The 20,817-nt window shown below is 44.2% G+C and overlaps 1 protein-coding gene and 1 long non-coding RNA gene across 3 annotated transcripts in view; both read left to right on the top strand.

Moving 5' to 3' along the window:
• The window catches only part of GOLPH3 (golgi phosphoprotein 3), a 33,596-nt gene extending 26,765 nt beyond the window's left edge, over positions 1-6,831 (top strand). The window contains exons 3-5 of one of the 2 annotated variants that reach the window (XM_026038137.1): positions 216-330; positions 3,446-3,905; positions 4,173-6,831. In XM_026038137.1, coding sequence (XP_025893922.1) covers positions 216-330; positions 3,446-3,870 — 540 coding nt within the window. In that variant the 3' untranslated portion in view covers positions 3,871-3,905; positions 4,173-6,831. Of the gene's footprint in view, positions 1-215; positions 331-3,445 lie in introns of both variants that reach the window. The other variant, XM_026038133.1, reaches the window with a different exon arrangement.
• Positions 6,832-11,009: 4,178 nt separating this feature from the next.
• On the top strand, positions 11,010-17,509 carry LOC112945772. Its single transcript, XR_003249086.1, has 2 exons — positions 11,010-11,057; positions 16,174-17,509. It is a non-coding gene; the product is annotated as an uncharacterized LOC112945772 (long non-coding RNA).
• The last annotated feature ends 3,308 nt before the right edge of the window (positions 17,510-20,817 follow it).

Here is a 20,817-nt window from a genome sequence, read left to right on the forward strand (position 1 = left end):
TGCTCAATGTGTTCTTCAGAGCTGCAAAGCTCATAGCTGTTTTCTTGAACCTACAGATATATATCAGATATRTTTAGAACTTATACATCCTTAAGGGAGAATTTTTAAATTCTCCTTGATTTTGGTAACAGGTAGATTTTTTTAGTCCTTAAATGCTGAGTGATTACAGTGTGTAGATCAAATTAAATTATTGACTGTGTTTTATTCTGCCTCAGGTGATTTGTAAGTCAGATGCTCCTACTGGGGATGTTCTACTTGATGAAGCTCTGAAACACATAAAAGAGACCCAGCCTCCTGAAACTGTACAAAATTGGATTGARCTGCTCAGTGGTAAGACTCAAACACAATGCGTTTGCTTTTTCTATGTGTATTTTTTTTCCTTCCAGTAAAACTAATTACCTGGCATCACTAGAGAGTGCACTCAAGGATTTGGGGAAGAAAGTATGCAAAACAGTTCATTAAGTCTTTCCTTTAGAGTGGTCTCTTGTCGATTGTAGCTTTTAATCGAATAGAAATAATGGTCACTTTTGACTTAACGTGGGCATAGAGAGGATTTGGGTCGAAGTGCTGGAGAACGTCTCAGCTTCCTGAAGGAGGCATATTAGCTGAGCCTCAAGTAGACCAGGCCCTGAGTAAACCAGGCCTGTACCCTGGAGAGGTGGCTTGTTCCRTCTGTAATTGCAAGGAAGGGTTAGTTCTGGGTATAGCTCTGTGTCCTCAGTGTGCAGTCTCGTTGATAAGGAGATAGGGAGCTCTCAGGTCTGATACGAAATGTAAGTGGTATTTTTGAGTCAGTGTTCAAACCAAAGGCTTCAACTTTGCATGCAGTTGTTCTGGTAAGTGCTCATAAATGGTTGCTGAAAAGATGAAAAGTCAGTTAGACTTCATCTTTATTGCTGTAGTTAACGTTTTCCGTGTTCTTCAGCCCRCTGTGGTTGTATTCTCAGAATGCCCAAGTTAAACTGAAATGAACACCATCCATTGCCCRTTTATTATTGTGCTTTTATTGTTTTTCTGAGTCAAGACTCATTCCCGGGTTTGTCTGTTGTTTTACAAAACACACCCAACACAGCTTCCCTAGACTGGATGGGAGCTGTTGTGCAGRGGAAGAAAAACACTCTTTTGTCAACAAGGTGACCTAGCTAGGTGAGGGGTCATAAGTCTTGAAGTTGTGGCCTAAACTTATGTTCTCTGTGTAACAATGTTAACAACCCAGGAGTTTCAAAGACCAACAGGATTTCTGCTGCTTTCAGTGCCTTCCTGTTTTGACCGTGTTCTTCCTGTTCTCCCTGTGTCACTGGAGCCAGCCCTCCTGCCACTTGGGTTCCTGCTTCATGCCCTGGCCTTCACCGGCCTCTTCCTCCCCAGCTTTGTGGCAAGGAGAGCAGGGAAGAGGGAAGAACAAGGTGGTCCATGACAGCAGGGCCGCATGGCCAAACCACCCTGGGTTTGCAGCCTCCAAAGGCCCTGTGTGTTTCTTACCCCCAACACACAGTCTGTGCTGACATTTCCCCTTTCTCCCAGTTTGGAGCACATCAAGTTAGTGCCAGGGCAGAAGAAGGTCAGCAAACCTGAATGAGCAAAGCTGTCGGTTTGTCTGGAGGCCTGATCCTGCTAAGCTTTGGCTCTGGGAAGGAGGTATTTGTCGCTTGTACTGTAGCTGAGACTTGGATCAGTCRTGTTTTCTTATTTATTTCTTAGTTGGGGTTAAGGAGCTTTGCATTTCCCATGGCTTAGACAGATGCCCTTTCAAGAAAAATATTTTGGTGTTTTATGTTGGGCTGTGATAGACTGCACTGAAAAAATACTTAGAATTTTATTTAGGAACCTGATCCTGGCAGATAGCTACCCCATCTGTAACTATCAGTGATACTACTTAAGATACTGCTTAAAATGACACAGCATATATGGAAGTATTTGCACAGATGTTTAATGCTACATTTGTCAGGCCATTTTTTTTCCCCTCCCAACCTGGGAATACTGAAAATGGGGGTCAGAATGTCAGGTCTTTCTGTAAATGTAACAAACATCTGTCTGTATTTCTACAAGCAAGTTTCTGTGTAATTGAGGGGAATGGTCACAAGGTGTCACCACACTACATTTTTTTTTTTTAGCATATAGAAATGTCAACCTAACAAAATAAGAAAAAAAAAAAAAGAAGAAAAAAAAAAAAAGAAATCTAGGAAATAATCTCTACCCTACAAAATCTGCTTTTATTACATTTCACTTCCTAGATTCATTCTAAAGAGTTTTGTTCATGGTCATGGGGAATCACACTCAGTACCATGTGTAGTTCAGTGTGCAGAATGGGCCTGGGTGGGTTCACAGGGTTTTTGTCTTTCATTCTACAATTGGTGTCATTTAATTTACTTGCTGAACTTGAATTTTACATTAAATATGTTGCATATCAATTTCCACGTCAATGGGAGAAACCTTAAACTCATTTCAGAGTTCCTTTTTATTATTGTTATGAATATACCAATGCTCTTTCAAAGACTTTCCAAGTACAAAACAAAATGCTATAGAAATTCTCAGATCACTTGTGGAAAAAGCCACCTGCATAAGAAATATTTTGTTATCTCTTCTCTTGCATCTTAAAATCCTTGTATCAGGGATTTTGTTATCCTTAAACCTTCTATCAGAGGTGGATTTTAATATTTTCGATAAGCACTCAGCTTGTTTTATAAACTTTAACCAAGGTAGGTATATCAAAGTGATTAACAACTGCTTTATCAGCAGCTGTTGCTTTGTGCTTTTTAAATCCCTCCCTACACACACATGCTGTATTATTTTGTGCTTTCCGTCCTCTACACACACGGGCACTAGGAGCCCAGTTCTCCTGCCTTAACAAAAAACCAGTAGAAATAATTTCTGCAGAAATAGTAAAGCTGCCACTCCCCATTTACACAGTGTCTTGGAGAGAGGGAGTAGGAAGGCAGAGTAGAATGTAAAGTTGAAGAAGCAGAAGAAAGAGAGAAGGACACGTGGGGCCGGTGTGCGTTAGCTTGTCTTCGTGGCTGATAAAATTCTTCTTCCTCTAGGCCCTGAGGTGATACGTGTTGAGAAGAGGCAAGAGGGCAGGCTTGGGGGATATTCTTTGTTTCTTATTTAAAAGCAACCAAAGAAAACCCTCTTTCTTCATGACTGTGTTTATTTCCTTCAGAGTAAGAGTGCATATTTGCTGTGTTCTTAGGCAGGACATAGCTGAGCTGACGTTGTGGACAAAATTTACATGTGTGCTGGGGCTCCTCGTTGGTGCTCGTAGGGCCTCACTGTGCATTTGAGGTGGTCAGAGAACTGCTGACCCGAGCACAGCAACTTGTTTTCAGCTATAGGATTYTGACAGCTCATTCTGCAGCACCGGGCGAGGGGAAAAAAATTTTAAAAAAAGCAACAGCACAGATTAAACTTGGCCTGACTGGCTTTTTTTTGCTTGCTCTTTCAGGTGAAACGTGGAACCCATTAAAGTTGCACTACCAGCTGCGGAACGTCCGTGAGCGGTTAGCTAAGAACCTAGTGGAAAAAGGCGTCCTGACCACAGAGAAACAGAACTTCCTGCTGTTTGACATGACCACGCACCCCCTCACCAACAACAACATCAAGCAGCGCCTCATCAAGAAGGTGCAGGAAGCAGTTCTCGAGAAGTGGGTGAACGACCCTCACCGCATGGACAAGCGCTTGCTGGCGCTCGTGTACTTAGCCCACGCGTCGGATGTGCTGGAGAACGCTTTTGCCCCGCTCCTGGATGAGCAGTATGATCTCGCCACGAAGAGAGTGCGACAGCTCCTGGATTTAGACCCTGAGGTGGAATGTATGAAAGCCAACACGAATGAGGTTCTGTGGGCTGTTGTAGCAGCGTTCACGAAGTAACTGCAATCAGACTGAAGTGTTCCCCCTTCTCACATGTAAACCAGTTGTTTCTCTTCTATTGACTATTCATGTTTTCTGTAATTTGTACCTTCTCACATGATGAATCGGCTCTTATGTCATGGGAATTAAGTGGTATATTCCCTCCTTCTCTGTGTATCTGTATGCAGGATTCTGCTGGTACAAGAGACCTTCCTGTTTAAAAGCAACAGAAAAAGGTTTTACTGCCATATTGGCATTTCACTTCAATTGCAGTTATCTGGAATACTTGGTTTAATCTATTTTTCATGTTTTTGTTGTTGCAGTGGTTTAAGCACCTCGAGGAGGAAGCGTGCAGGCAGTTGGATCACTAGTCTTAGCTGGCACAGCGTGCACATGCGTCGATAGGTCTGCAGTGCAAGTCATGGCAGTCCAGAAAAGGGCCTTCTTGCATCACCAAAGCTCCACATTGCAGGACACGGTGCACAGGCAAAGTTTCAGTTATACTTAACGAAATTACTTTGAAAGCAGACATGCCATTAAGCAGCTTTGTCAATAGTTCTTGTTAAAAGCCCCGTGGATTTCACTTTTATGTGTAAATCTCTTGTGTACTTACGCTTTCATTAGAACTATAACTGAGTCATAAGGCTAGTGTAGAGAGGTCCAGTTGTTTCATAAAACACTTTTGGGATGGGATACATTCCATTATGTTGTATATATAGTTCAAAATGTATATTAACAACCTCCCCCATCTTAGTATTTTGCAAGATTTACTTAGTTGTACACCTGGTGCCCCTTTACTTGCTCTCAGTCGTCACCATTTGGTGGAAGGAAAGGCCTCTCCTAAAGAGCCTCTGTGTGAAAGCTGTTTATTTCTACAGCCTTTGCCATCCGGGTACTCTCAGTCTATGCATTGCCTTTGATAATTAGTGTCTGGAAAGAGACCACTTTCTATCATCGTTTGTAATTTTTCTTTTTCTCCCGTATGGAAGAGGCTTGTTGTGACCAGTACAGTTCTTGAGTGCAGTTTTTAATTTTGTTTGTACACGAGTCCATGTTTGTCTCCTAAATGTCATCATCTGTTTTACTCTTTAAGAACAAAAAGTCAGTCCTAGCCGGTGTTGCATGTAAATGGTTAGCAAGTAATGACTGCAGTTCAGGTGATTTAAGATTTCTGTAACGGGACGCTCTACTATATTTTAATTTTTTATATACAATTATGCTGATTAGCACACTATTGTAAAAAATATATATATATAAAAACTTTGGCTTTTTAAAATTTATCGCCTCTTTACCACTGCTTGTTATTATCTCCCATTTGTTTCACAGTGTAAATATTACGCATTGAACAAATTAAGCATTGATTTATCTTCTTTTTTTTTCTCTTTTTTCCTCATGACAATGCAGATTTATAGTGGGGCTTACAGGTGTCTAGAAACTTCTTTTTGGTTACTGTTCAAAGCAAGAATACTTAGATGGTGTATAACTGTAGAGTTGAAATTTAAGGGATCCCCTAATCTGTATACTAGCTTTTTACCTACAGTAAATAAACTATGATCTTGAAAGTGCCTGAAACAGAGCAAGCATGTCATTTTTATTTTGGGTTGCTAATTAGCAAGGTTTTATCGCTTCAGGGAAAGCTTTAGTTAATACCCTTCTTATCAGAAAGGGAAGGGAGATGAAGCCGACCTCCTCGGGTGTCACTCGGATGAGCAGGATTCCTGCCAGGACAGAGCCAGTTACTTTAGGAGCTGGTGGCTGCCAGGGCGAGACCTTCACCCGGAGCCCAGCTCAGCTCTGTCCAGACTTCCACCTCATGTAAAAGYATCCAGATGCCCAAGTAGCTGACCTTAAAATGCAACTTGACTTCATCACACATCTATAACCTTTTTTTTATCGAAGGTTTTTAAGCTACGGTCCTTAACATTTAACACCATGCTGTTCTTTCAGTTCTTAAATGCTGTTTCTTTAGTGAAAGAGAAATTAAAGGTATATTGCAAAGTATTTCCAATCTGGTTTACAAATGAAAAGTTAAGCAGTGTTTTCTCAGTTGTAAGATGCTGTGTTGAAAACTTTGAGGAGCTTGGGCATGAACATTGGACATTTCTTCAAAACTCTCCCAAAACATGATCGCTTTAAGCATTGAGGGGGAGTGGAAGTTGCTGTGCTGCTCTTGCATTTCACGGGTTGCAGAATATTCTCTGTGCCTGGCAGATTAAATGAACTCGTTGCTTTTGTTGCCTCTCACTCTCTCCCTTGCTTTTTTTTCCCATTTTCCGTAGCTCTTTGAGCGGGAGRAAAGTAACGGATCCCGGTGTGCGATGGGGAGCGGTGGGTGGATCCTGCGGTTCAGAGCCAGCGGCCTGGACAGGCGCCTGGGGACATCGGGACTCCCTCCTTGTGCCTGGGGGAAAGGGAAGCCCCGCAGGCGCCGCCGCACGGGCGCTGACCCCGGGGCTGTAGGAGGGCCAGCAGACACCCTTGCCCTCCTCGCTGGCCGTTCCTGCAGTGGAGGAGGTTTGGAAAGGTTCRACACGGGAGGCTGCTCAGTTGTGCCAGGGCTGCTCTACCCTCATCCATCACCTGCCAGCGGCCCGGCTGGAGGCGCCTCTGGGTGCTCCGGAGGCACCTCTGGGCGCTCCGAGTCCTCAGCCGTCGCTCCCTGCGGCAGCAGCCCAGGCGAGGGCTGCTCTCCATACCCTGAGCTCAGACTGTGTCTCGAAGAAAAATAGACACTATTTCAGGGATTTTTTTTCTTTTAAACCAAAATTTCCACTTTAGTCAAAACAGGATTCAAAACATAAATCCATTTTTCCCCCCCAAAATTTTACACTCATTGAGATTTTTATCCTCCTGTCTGGTGCTTGTGAAATGACATTACAGTGCTCCTATCCAAGATACTGGTAAAATCTGTGTGCCATGCATGATGCTTTTGAGATCTGCATATGCTCCCAGGTGAAAATGGCATAAATTGGCTCTGAAGGACTGGAAACTGACTGCTCATGTGTTCATGCCCATTTCTCCTGCAAAGTGAAGATATGTATTAACTAACGTGTTCTCTGTGAACTGGACTGAATCTGTAATGAAACAAAATAAAGCACCCTTTCACGTTACAAGCTGCAAATGGTTAGTGTGTGTCACGTGCGTGCAGTAGCTGGAGGATTCATCTGCCAAGTGATTGCCAGGTATTTTTCCTGAGGTTCTGGCCTGCGCCGGCTTGGGGAGCAGAACGGAAGGATTCCATCAAGCCTCATTTCTGTCTAAAATGGCTTCAAGCAGTTTGACTAGTCAAAGTCTGTTACGTCCTCGTTTCCCCTGTCATGTCCATCTGTCTTTCTATATGGAAGTGTGTTTCTAGATGCAGAGGACCACAGACACTTTCCAAAAGTAGAAACTCATTTATTCTGTGGCAATGTTTGCAACAGTTTAATTGCTCGGGAAATCAGAGGTTTTCAAATACTGTGCAGGTGCCAGGTATAGCCGTGTGCCTTCAGGTAGGTGTAGAGGGGAGGTTCTTTGGGTGGGGAAGAGGCTCCAGACCAGAACCCTCGTGAACTGCCCAAGTTCATCTCTGAATTACGTGTAGAGTTCCCTCCTTGGGGTCTTGTTGGCTTGCGCCTACAAAGCTGCAACACTAAGCACAGGGGAAAGTCAAGGAGAATAAATGCCTTTTGCTTCAGCAGAAAGAGCTTCTCTAGAAAATAGTGATAATAAAAGCTTGCTCCTAAGCAGAAAGGATGGGCAAGGAAATAATGATGAGTAGTAGCCTCCAAACAAGTCATTGTTTTTTGTTTTGTTTTGTTTTTCCCTCTCAACTTTGGCCCCTGGTCCTCTTTGTTTCTTCTCTTTCCCCTATTTCATGTCTTGGTGATTTCCTCTTTCGCGCTCATGAACGATCTCTACTGATTCCATCTTGGCTATTTCCACTCCTGCATCTTTGTTACTAACCTTTTTCTTCCTTCCCTTTTACAGTTGCTCTACTCAACTCCAGCACGCTCTTCTCAAGTCGCTTTCCCCTCTGTTCCCTGATTCCTGCTGTTGCCTCAAGGAACCAGCCCTTCCTCGGCAAATCTTTTTTTAATGCCAGTACCAACTGAAACTGAAATCTGATATTCTGTAGGTTTTGGTTGACTTAAAGGATCTGGCCCTTTGCTATGGCTTATCTCGCATATTTTGTTAGGAGGAACAGGAACTGATGCTGATTTACCTTCAAACTGCTGTCTGCCTCTTTCAAAATCTGAGCTATTACACAGGGTGGACGTACGAGGATAATGATTTTGCCAGTAGCCTCCTGTAAGCAGWTCTTGTCCCGGCGTCAGTACTCAAAGAACTTGCTCTCCTACAGGAACTTTTCCTAAAATGAGGGCATTTATACAAGATTAATTTTCCTTTTTGGGTTCTCCGCCAAGAAAAAAATCGAGCTTGTACTGCAGCTCTGAAGAGCATCTTCTCCACTTGGCCATCTATTTTTATTGAAGTTATGGAGATTTCAGTTATTTGGAAAGTTYCTTCATTTTGGTTAAGAGGGGAGAAGTAGGAAAAGGAAAGAAGCACAGATATACTTACAATGYGTTCATAATTTTTCCTGGCAAAATAGACTAAATGTTTTGCTTTTTCACTTTTGCTTTCTGGATTCCCAGTATATCACTCTGTCCCAGGAAACATGTTGGAGCTTCTGTCTAGAACGAGTCCATCCTCTGGACAGCTTACTTGGAGCAGATGCTGAATGTGTCCCACACGACAGCACAAAGCAGAGCTGTGAATATTAGCAAGGTCCATAAACAATGGAGAGCCTTTATAGACCTTTCTGTTCTCTGCCTGTGCAAGTGAAACCAAATCATGTTACAACCAGCTTTTAAAATCCTGCTCTGACTCTTCAAGCTGCCGAGGACCTCAGTCATTCTGAAGATGAGATTGAGCGAGGTCATGAAAGTTTTGCAACACTAAATAGAGCAACGCCTACACACCATTAAATGTCTCAGGCCTTGTACTCAGAGCACTTGCAGAGGCAAATCAGCAAAGCCAGGTGACATCTGCGAGCGACACTCACAGGAACCCATCTCAGCGGCATCACTTGGCAGAGCTCTTGCTGGAGATTCACACGGATGTCTGAGCAAGACGTGGACCAAGAGGGTTTCCTTTCCCGGAAAGGGCTGAGAATCCTGATGCAGTTAATCTTATGCAATACTTTTATGACATTTCAGAAAGATCTTGTACAGATACGTGTTTTATTACTCTTTTTTCCCCCCTTGGGAAAGTGGAGCTGGCAGTGGAGCTGGGAGGACTTGCTGCTCCCCAGGCCGCAGGGTACAGCTCTCCATCCAGGCTGGCTCTGCACCCCAAGAGCACTCAGGTGGAGCTGGGCATCTTTCCCTGGAAAATTCTGACCCAGGAAACCTGCCCTGKGCATGCCAAGGACCTTGGAGGGTAGCGAAGACTCAATGAGCAAGAACCACAGAGCTGAACGTGTGGAGTCTCCACTGCAAACGGGGGCACTGCAGATGCGTCCGCTCCATGTTCGTGTCTATGTGACCAGTCAGCTCTTCATGAAGCCTTCAGCCAGCCAGGAAAGCACCGTGTGACGGGCCGGTTGTACTTACACCTGGAGAGTGCCTCTGACCTTCCTTAACAGGGAATATGCACAAATAAAGCAGGCCTGAAATAAAGATGGAAGTGTGCACGCGTGGGGAATAATGACGGAGGCCTGTTTTGTTGGATGTGCTGCAAACAGGAAATGGAGCTGAATCCAGTGAATTAATAAATTGCTTTCTGCAAATATGTTGCCAGATGTTAGGCACTAGCTATTGATAGCTTCCCTCTGAGATCCAGTGCAAGATTTACACACAACTTCATATTCTCAAATTGGAGACATTTGGCCAAAGACAGACAGAATCCCTTTTGCACAAGCAGCACTCACATACAGGAGAATTTGTGCACAGCATTTATAGATAGGTATTTAAATTTGCTTCTTGCCTTTTCTTTTTATATTAGGAAGCCAAGCCTACTTTTGATCATATTAAAGAATCCTTTATTTTTTTTTCCCTCCCTTTCTTCTGTAGAGAATGGAAAGGAGATGCTGCCAACGTCACATATGGCTGACAGTCAACATCAGGGTTAAGGATTTGTGAGCCATGAACAGCAGAAATGTCTGGCACATTTTCATTTACTCTGCGCAGTGAAGGCGAGAGACAGCCGTTATTTGAGCCATAATTGAAGTGCATCTTTGGAAGACAAATGCTTGAAAGACAATTAAAGTTATGAGCAGTCAGTGACTGTCCTGTTCTTAGCATGTCTTTCAGTTATAGYCACCAGCTGCACAGAAAGGCTTCAGAAACTTCTGAATTTGCCCTGTGAATGGCATTTGAGACTGGTGTTCAGCCCTTTGGGGCATCATCATGGGCAGATGAGTCCCTGTTGCTCCAACATCCACCTCTCAAAGCAACTCAGCCTGCAGATTGGCCCCTGGAAGATCTCGGATGTGCAGCCAAGAGCCAAGGCAGTTCTGGAAGCTTCTTCCTTCCAGGTTTGTCTCCTGCTCCATGCCTGGAAACSCAAATGTGTGGCCTGCACCCAGCACCGGCACCTTGGTGGGACTGCCAGGACATGCACTTATTCCCTTTGCAAACGGAGCAGCCTGGAGCAAGTCAATGGGGCWGTCACCAAACACGGGGGACAATCAAGTAGCAGAGAAGATGCCAATGCCTGAAGGACTCAGCCTTCCCAGGAAAGCCGCTCCTAGAGCTCCGTGTGTCCCCAGTAACTTGGAATGGGACAGATGGAGAATGAAAAAAAAAATGTCAAAAAAGAAAACTCAGCTGCAATTTCAGTTTGCTAAAGATTGATTCATGTCATCAGTTGTGGTGATTGGTAGTTTTTTTTTAATTTAATTAAGTATATACATTGCTAAGTAATTAAAAAGCACGAGATATTTCTTGGGATTTCTTTGGAAATCACAAACCACTTCCAGTCTTTTACCCTGTCCACTTTGAGTCACAGGTGTGAAGCAACCTTGATGAGGACTGTTAAAACCTTGGGAAAAGAAAGGCAAAGCTTCAAAGCAAGTGTCGCTTGTTGGTGTAAATCACGATTTGCAGCTGAGAGTAGAAGAGCTTCCCTCTRACCAGGCTTTTTAGACACATGGTTGGAGCAGCTGAGGAGGGATGTGGTGGTGGGTTCAGATCCTTGGAGTATCCTAAGAAGCCAACAGCTCTGTAAGTACTTTTGGAAGTTAGGTTGTRATTTTACAGCCTCTGCTTATTTTCATGCAAGTTCTGCTGCTTCTCATCCACAGTATAGGTAAACTGTGTATTTGCTGAGTTTTCTGATGCTTAAGCTGGTCTTTTTAAGCTCTATGTGAGAGACACTATCTTTTGGCACTCCTTACACATCAGATTCAGATTTATTTTCTTTGAAGAAAGAAAAAAATCTAAAATGAGCAATACAAAATATAACTCAAGTAGTCCAGAAATAGAAAGCTCTTAGGATATTTCTGTGTATTTCTATGTCTTCTTTACTTGCCTTGCTCTCAGATAACTGAGGTTTCTCATTTAAAGCTGTAAAAGCTAATAAAATTGCTGTTAATTACRGTGATTTTTCAAGGTGAAGAGAGGCTGCTAGCAAAACTAGTCCAGTCTCCTGGCCCAAGGCTATATTCATTACCCMCTGTGCATCCCAGGTTTTGCCTAAATTGGGCTTTCTAGTAAGACATCTTTATTATAGAGAGCAACATAGGGAAGATGCTAAGAGTTGGTGCTGAATATCATACTGTAGAGAGGAGCAAATGGTACAGTAAGAGAGTTCCCCACAGGGAATAACAGTTCATGCTGTACCTCTGTGTACCTTGAGACTTTCATTTATMAGACACTGATGCAAGACTAAGGAGAGACAGGTGCCTTTCATTTCTTTGCTTCGTACTTAGGTAGTTTTATCTGTATGGGGTTAATCTGGTATTAATGCTGTGCAGTTGTCTTGCATATCTCATGCTTGGTATTTCAACTGAAACTCCTAGCTGATATGTTGTGATGTTTCCCCTGAGAAGAGGCATTTGCAATGTAACCAAGTCCCCTTGCAGCCTTTCCAAAAACAAACTGGTGGCATGTCAGTAGGGAAGAGCATATAGGCCCACATATCCCTGTAAAATCAAGTGCTAGTTGCTATTTGAGCTCCTCACAAGGACACCTTCATGCTGGGATAGRAAAGCTTTTAATTCTGCAAGTTCTTTTCAAGGGGCCTCAGCTCTGAAGGATCTTTAGGGTGTCTGAGGGACCCTCCAAAGCCTCCTTAGCAGCTTTGCTCTGGGTGCAAGTCCAGAATCAGCCTTGGAGAGTCCCCAACCTGGTTGGATGCAGGATGAGTTAACAGAAGGTTCTTGACGGCTCGGTGCTCACCTAAGATCCCACTTGGCCCCATATGGCTCATGTGAATTTCAATACTATATTTTCAGACCTCTTTAGGCTGGACAACAATCCTGGATCTAGGTAGGGATACAGTTGCCTCCATTTCTTTCTTTATTTTTTTTTAATATTAAGAGCAACCTGAATACCAAGACATGAAAGTTCACCAGAGCCTGTTTGAGCCTGTAAGTGGGTCACAAGCCACTAAACAGTTGAGTGAAATAACGCCCACACAAATCAAATAAAAGAGAAGCTAACCCGTATTTAAAAAGAAAAAAAAATCTTTCTGGATGCTTTAGTCATAGTTGTCTTAGCCATGAAATATTCAAGATACTGAATTCAGTGGCCAAGCACTTAGTGGGGAAATGGCCACAGAGGATGTCTCCAAACCTGAGCACAAAATTATCACCCTGCCACTAGCAGGTAAATTACTGCTCCTTGATGCTCCAGGGACCTGGGATACAGGTGACTTCAATCAGAAATGATGGGAGTCATGAGCATAAACCTTGGGAGCAGCGTTTAATAACGGGTTTGGAGGAAAAAAAATAGCCAAAAATATCTTGTATAGAAGTCTGCTTAAGACTGCTTCTGACTTGAAAAGCTGGAGGGTGGGAAAAGCCGGACAAAATCCTTTGCTCAGAGACAGGTGTGGAAYGGAGCTGCAGTGGAAGTAACTGTTGAACCTGTGCGGAGGTGTTATCGCCTCCCTGGTAATTAGAGCACAGCCCTTGGCCTCTAATTACCCTGGCCTTGYAGGGCTCCCCCAGCAAGTCCCGCCTGGCCTTGCCTGGGAAGGAGGTGATGGGTCCCATCCTGAGTATCCATGGGGATGCCAACAAGCCCGTCATGCCGAGCAGAGCTGCTCAGTGTTTCCTTATTTCTGCTGGAAAATGGAGGGGAAAAGTCAGAGATAACTCAACTGCTGTCCTGTTCGGGGCTTGTCTTGTTGACACCCTGTTGGTTTTCTGGTGAAAGGTCCTTAAGCAGACAAGGATCTGTCTTTCCACATAAGTGCCTTGTACCCAGGTGTGTGTACAGGCTGCTGGGCCCCCCTTGGTTGGAGGGGACRGGAGCCTCCCGTCCTCCTGTCAGCGCTGACAGCGATTGCTGATCAACAACAGAGACAGAGGGGCAGAATTTCATAGTCAGGTGAAGGTTGCTGAGAAGGTAGCAACCTGCATACAGAGCAGTGGGGACCTCGCGTGTCTGGTGTCTGCTCCAACGCTTTGCATGCACTGTCCTGGCAGCCTAAGTGGATGTCTCTCCAGCGGGAGGTCTCCTGCCATCTGCTTGTCTGAGCCTGAGCTTAGACGTGCCCTGCAGCAGCCATCCAGGAGCAAATCCACTGTTGGTCCTCCCACTGGCACCATCACATCAGAACCGTGTGCCCCGGAGGTGGGAATGCCCGGCGGACAGTCCCTGCACCAGAATTTGGGACACCTTGCATTTAACCAAAAAGGAACACCTTGTTGGATCGCTTTACAACCCTTACTCATTGMGGTAGCCTTGTGGTTGGCACTGGCTTACAGGCAGCTCTCTCTGTGCTTCCACCATCCCAGGGCGCACAAAGGACGTGCAACTGTGGAAGTGCCATTATTTGGGCTTTTCTCCTCAAGCTGCCRTTGGGCTCTGTTTGTAGATGCTGGTGAGGGCACAAAATACTTGCAATGTCTGTAAATGCACCCTGAAATCTATAGAAAGCCTGCTTTTATCGGCCAAAAGGCTGCTTTAGGAGGAAAACCAAACCTCTTGACCTTGAAATAGATGGGCTGTTTTTAGACTTCGGAAGCTGGCTAGCTAGCTCCTGTAGTTACAGCCCATTAATCACTGCCGTATTATACGCACCACGTAAAACTTAAGTAACAGAATTGCTGCCCCATCGCCATATCCCCAACTAAAAGCTGATAAACAGAACCACTGACCTCAGCTGGTCGATTTAACCCGATGAGTCATGGTCTTGGGGCCACATCTGCTTCCTCTGCTAATATTCTTGTTCCTATTTATTTTTTTTTAAGAGTGCCCTGGCATACTGCATACCACAGAACAGCTTCTCTAATGGGCAGCTCCAGAAATAGCAATATCCCATTAGTTCTCCCTCCTTTGTGAGGATTTCACAGTCGCTATTTCTTCTGCGTGGAGGCAGAGCATGGCAGCGAGGCTGCCTAGCAGTGGATCCTCTTAAGTTCTCCCTTTCAGAAGCACCCTGCTATCCCCTGGCTTTTGCATGAGAAGTGAGTGGCAGAGAAAGGCACAGCAAGGCGGGCGCTCCTCCGCTTCAGCTGCTGGGGAGCGAAGGCCGTGCCATGACCGATGGATTTGCCCGCAACAATAGCCGCAGTGTGGGGCACAACGGGATTGTTTCRCTGGAGAACATTGGCTGTTTCAGCTCCCCTGAGTGGGAGACATGGGCTGGTGACAAGCAGGGTGTTGTTGTTGTCGTGCAGGTGGTCCATAGGAGACAGCTTGTCTTGCACTAGTGCCCCCAAGGCTGAATGCTGTGCAGAAACGGAGCTGAGAAGCCCTCTTGCTGACCCAGTTGCTCCTAGTTTGCCCGCAAGTTCATAGCCACGTTAGTAATTTTTAAATTAATGCCATTCGTCACCTCATCAGCATATCTGGGTTGGTCGCAGCGGGTGAATCATAGTCTCGGGGCCACACGTGCTCTGGACTGATGCTCGAATGGGCGCACGAGCGGTGACCGCACAGGAAAGGCTGAGACCGGCTGGCCAGGGAGCGAGCGCTCTGCCCGTGCAGGCAGCGGTGCTGCGAGCGGGGCTTGAGGGAGCAYTGACGCTCTGCAGAACATCAGCGGGTGAGAAACCAAAGGGACCCGTGGAGACGTCAGAAAYAGGTCCAATAGTGCACAAGCTCACACCATTGGAAGTAGTATTTGCTCAATAGCTCTCCATGAACTCTCTAATTCCAGCCTCGGAAACACTGAAGCCAATATCGCTAGCCAGCCTTGTGCCCATGCCCAGCTGCAGCACCACAGGCTGCAGCTGGTGTCTTTGGTGTCTTTCAGGTGCCTTTACTCCAAGTGAATTAGCCCCAAAGCAGGTCAAACCTTCCATTAAATCCCCCAGACCCACACCAGAGCAAAGGCTGGGTCATTTACCAGCCTAGGAAAGAAACAGGAGTATCCACAGCCCTGGTGTGACTCGCTTCCATGTTCACCAGACTAGGGGTGTAACAGGCACCTAAGTCCGTCCTGTCAGTGCACCCTCATCTCCTCTGGTGCRTCTCCATCTCCCCCATCCCAGTGCCGGGCTCCCTGGGCGGTTATTCTCTCTGTTCTGACTCTTTACTGTCACAGAAATGGGATTTATATCATGGGATATTTAGCTGGACTGCATTAGTATTTGACATTTCAACTCTGGGGATTTTCCAGTGATGTTATTTGCAAGGTTTTTCTTTCTTTCTTTTTTTTTTTTTAACTGCTGTAAATTGCAGTTCTTTAAGGACAGTGCAACAGTTAAATTTTCTAGGTCTTTCTCATTTTCTAGGTCTGTCTCTTTGTCTCTGTCTTTCTGTCAGGACTTCTAGTTATTTATTWGATTCGCCGGGTCTCTGGATTTCCTCTGCTTTGCTACAATGCACCCGTGTCTCGACGACACAAAAAAATGTTCATTTGAAGTAACAGCTCTGGCTCACGGTGCTTTGGGTTTGATACAAAAATAGAACTGTGTGGAAAACTTTGTTCTTATCTTATTCGGAATCCAAGACCTCAGGTACTTTGAGGTGAACARCACCGTCAACTCAGAATATGAACCTGGACTTTGGGTGCTTTAAGGTGACCACTGAGGTATCTACAGAAGAACATTTTATTGCCTCTCAAGATTTTGAAGATTATATGCTCTGTAGGACTACAAAAATTCAGGTGTGCAGGATTTTTCCTTTAGCCAGCTTGTATTTTCTTATCTTTGTATCTCTTTAGATAAGTAATAGAAAAGGAAATACCACAGAGTGAAAGCCTAAACATGAAGGCATCCAGAACAGGCTCCTGTGGATGRTGCAATGGATATGAGACCACAAAGAAACACCAACTGCTGCACAACTAGAGATTTTTTTTTTCTCAGAGAATTCTTCTAATCAAGAATTTTCAAGAGCAACAAATAGAATTCGGAGAGAAACTTGGGCACCTCTAGGGGAAAAAGAAAGGTGCCTCATACATCATTGGGGCAAAAGCTGACAGATGGAATTAAAAGCCTCTCCTGAATATCTCATCTAAGTATACAACATTCAAAAGAGACTTCATCACCCACAAAGATATTCTAACCATTGCACTTCRTTATCCCTGGCCATCGCTTAACAATATTACATTGCCTTTCTTTGTACAGTGCATCTGAGATTCCTCACAAATGGGGAAAGCAGATGAAAGCAACTGCACGTAGGTATTGCCTAGATAAGGACAATAAGATGGGCTTATTTCACTTAATAGAATGCCAGCTTATCAAATGGTGAAGAATTCAGGAACTTCGTGGCTAGATCTGATTTTGGAAACGTTATCCCTCTTTCAAAAAGCTGCTTGAATGTGCTGAGAAATATTTATTCATTATGAAGAGAAGGAATAATTCCTTTTTTCTTCCTTCCTCCCCCACTTCACCCCCATCCACAGATCCACATGCACCCAAACAATTTTAGACAAAATTTGGACCTAATTCTCCAAACAAAGCATACTTGATAGCAGAGGCCAGGCCAGATTCAAGCTAAATTTGTAAAAGGAGCTCCTCGGATGAACACTGCTATCTGACTGCAAAAGATTATAATGAATAACAAATGTGCCAAGGTTTTTRATGAGAGAAATGAGTAGGCTTTTTATGGACTACTCTGTCTGCAGCAAGTGGTTCCTGTTCCAGAGAGGAGAGGACATGGAACTTGGGGCTTGCGTTTTCCCTGGCTGCACTTCAGTCTTGAAAAAGTTTAGGGTGACCCTGATCTAATTCAGTAAGTATGAAATTAGATTGATGCCCTTGGTTCTGGCAGCCTGTGAATTTGGCCCTGYGTTGGGGAAAGCAGGAATGCTGCTGGTACCCTGACCTTGGGCAGGGTGCCCTGGTACCTGTGGGGCAGGATTTCTCAAAAACCTGGCTRATCTTTGGAAAAAAAAATTATTTTTGTGCAGCCCGTGATTAATATAATACTGACAAGATGCTGGTTTGCCTACCTCTGCTATTKGTGTATTAAATTTATGAGTGCCTCTCTGAAGATGGATTGCTTTGGAAATGAGCATCCTTAAAGCAGCACTTGGTATCTATTGCATGGATTTTATACAGATCTTGTAAGTCCTTGGTGCCAGTTTTCTGCAAGAAAAGCTTCCTTTAGAGCCTTTTTTACTATCCTGTTGAGACGGCACACAGAGAATTCAACAATCACTGTAAATAAAATATGCTGCTTTCTCCAAAAGGCATGTGCAGATATGGATTTTTGTGCAAAAATCATGTTCAGCTCTAAAAGGKGCTTTAGTAAATGATGTGTGCATGTACCCAAGTACTTAACAATGAAATCTCATCAATTATAAACCACAGAGGAGCTCTGCTATAGGCAGAGAGGGGAATGATGTGGATTGACAACCTAAAAATAGAAGTCCAAGAATTCCAAAAATCATTCTAGCAAAGAAAAATAAACACAGCATCAGAGCAGGTGTGTGAGAATAATTTCACATAGTCATAGGTGTATAGTAATATACAGTGCAGGATGACTGGTTTGGTGAAGAAATTGAGGGGAAAAAACATATTTTACTGAGAAGCTCTATGAAGATCTTTAGAACCCGATTGCTTTAACCTTRGATTTTTCATATCTACGTCTTGCAAACCACTTGGTCTCTGCAAATATACCTCCAGTCAAGTTTTTCTAAGAGGTATATTTGACCCAATATATTCTAGACCTGAAATCCAGGCATGTGATGACTTTGGAAGGCATATTGAAGAGAGATTTTAGAGAATCATATCTTGTAGGTGTTGCAAAATAATCTTGGAGAGGCTTTTATTGTGAGGAGCTTGGAAAATGAATGTTTTGTGAAGAYAGATAGCTGAATGTTTAAATCGGAAACACTTAGGCTGTTACTATTGACTTATTTTGGTCTGTTAAGGTAATACTTATGTAGAGTATGTAACGTAGACTTCTGCAGTGAATTAATAACTTAATGGATAGTATCCACAACGAGTTTTCAGTAAAAATGGGCAGGTGTATATTTTTTTCCTTTAAAGTTTAGATCTTGTTGATAGCAGCATTTTTGGATCTTCCCCCACCCCCTGCCATCTGCTTGAACTGCTTGGGGCAGATGATAAGTTGCACTTTTAAGTTTCATGCTGATTTAAACTAAGAAGTTCCCAGCGGTTACCCACGGCAGGGCTCTGCGAGAAGTCCACGGTGTCTGCAGAACTTTGCATCCCAGCACGGCCAGTAATGAAGCACGGGGAGAATGGTGTAAATGGAGACAAGTCTCTGCTCAAACAGTCTCTAAAGGCAGCATAAAAGGGTTGGATCTGCACCACTATTTCTTGTTATTATGCCCATTTACAACAGCTGATGCAAACTAAAGCCATCTCAAAGTCACTGGTTTTCATATTCTGTGTGTGGCTTCATCCAGCTTTGTGGAGAATTCTCTTATTCAGCCCTTTCTGTCTCTTTTTTGCTGCACCTTGTTGCAGAGGAGACGTGGGCAGCATGTTCTCCCTCGTGGGCTTTGCCCATGCAAGACAAAGACTGGGACCATGGCTGTGTTTGGTGGAAGCTGGACAGACAGAGGCTCTYTTGGAGTAAGATATGGTTGTTCTGGAAAATTGCTCTGCTTGGGGAGTAATTATTTGCAAGTAAAATTGAAACAAAGGATCCACCTGAGGACCTAGATAACTSAAAGTTATTACTGCAATCACGCTGGTTAATTTTTCCATGCAGACAAGGAAATCAACAGGATTGTTGATTTTAGTCTCCTTTCGACCAGAAATTATAATAGCACAGTCAGCAGAGGCTTCTCCTGCTTCTCTGGTTTATCTCAGCTAACATGTATAGATATGTCTGTAGAAAGGGCAGAGAAGAGGAGCAATATAAAGATGAAGGGTCTTGGTTTTGCTTCCTAAAACACAGCCAGCAGAGCTCCCAACTTACCAGGAGCTGYGCTGGGTTTTTCCTTAAGATATGGGCTAGATTTTGGAAGCTGCTCAGATAAAGTCACGACTTCTCTCTCTCTATCCCAGATAGAGTGTGGTCCCCAACACTTAGCAAGCCTTGTCCCACCTTGTGCACACCTTGGGCATGAAGATGCTTTACTTTTGATTTGCACTTTCTTCTTTTCTGACCACCTTTGTTCGCAGGGTCAAAGCTGTCACTAAACTCTATACCAAAGTGTCACCGAATCATCTACAGAGAMAGTTTGGAGTAATATGAGTCTCAGCAACTGGGGTTTCAGGGTGAGCTGAGGGCAGGGAGAACTCAGCAGATMTGCCTTGCTCACCACACGTCGCTCAGATGCCTCCAGGGTGCAAGGGACACGGTTGGGGTGACACCTCGGTGGCACGGACATGGTCAGGGTGACGCCTCGGTGACACGGGTCAGGACAGAGTATCCTGCTGGCTCTGGGAAAATGTGACAAAACTGCAGATTTCTCAAGCTGGCGGAGGGATAAAATGTTGCCACGAGCATGACTAAAAGCTTTGTGACCACTTGGAAAGTACTCCAGCTTTCACTCAAACTTAGTCCTGCTGATAAAGGCACACAAGGCTATATGACCTGAGCAGCATTCAAATCCCTGAAGCTGAATATTATGTCCCCTAAGACTTCATCTGATCTTTCTCCTGTTTCCTGGGTTCTCCCCTTTTTCTTCCACGGTCCTCTAGGTTCCAGGAACTTGYTTCCTTATCTAAAGCAAAATAAAATGAACCTTGGGGCACTGTATGTGGAAAACACTAAGAAAAATACTTAATGTCTACTCAGCCACTTACCAGGAAACACGTGAACACACGAAATGATCYAGATCCTGTTGATAACTGACCAGGATGCAAAACACACATATTGCAGAAGCCGACCCACACTGATGTACCCACATTTAATTGGGATTTTGATGTCCRTGCTGCATGATAAGCTCATAACCTTCAAAAAGAGCAGAAGGCAATAGCCCTCCTCAGAGGTAAAAGGGAAGAATGTAAAATATTTCTGGCAGCCTCAAGAATTACTGATTGCAGTGGTAGATAAAGATGACCTTTCAATGGGGAACTGAAAAATAAACCCCCCTCACATAATGTATGGCATCTTTCCTACCTTTTGGCCTGCTATCCAAAGATACAAGCGATGACTGATTTACATTCTGAAGCGAATGCCAGCAGCTGCCGATGAAGCAACTTAGCTAAAGACCTTGTTTCTGAGTGTCAGCTTTGCTTCCCTGGCAAAATCCTGCCAGAAGGCCAGTGCTTTCCAGCAGGAGCACTAAATCTGCAGCACCTTGGAGCATGAGCTCCCCATGGCTGCAAGAAAGGGGGGCAACTCATATGATGGACTGTACAGAGATTTAAATGATAGCGTAAGAGGATAAGGAAGAGAAAGTGAAGTMGCTTTTCATTTTGCTTCTGTATCAGTGTTAACA

The sequence above is a fragment of the Nothoprocta perdicaria genome, unplaced genomic scaffold (genome assembly GCF_003342845.1).
Source record: "Nothoprocta perdicaria isolate Ctin4 unplaced genomic scaffold, notPer1 scaffold_1, whole genome shotgun sequence".
Lineage (NCBI taxonomy): Eukaryota > Metazoa > Chordata > Aves > Tinamiformes > Tinamidae > Nothoprocta > Nothoprocta perdicaria.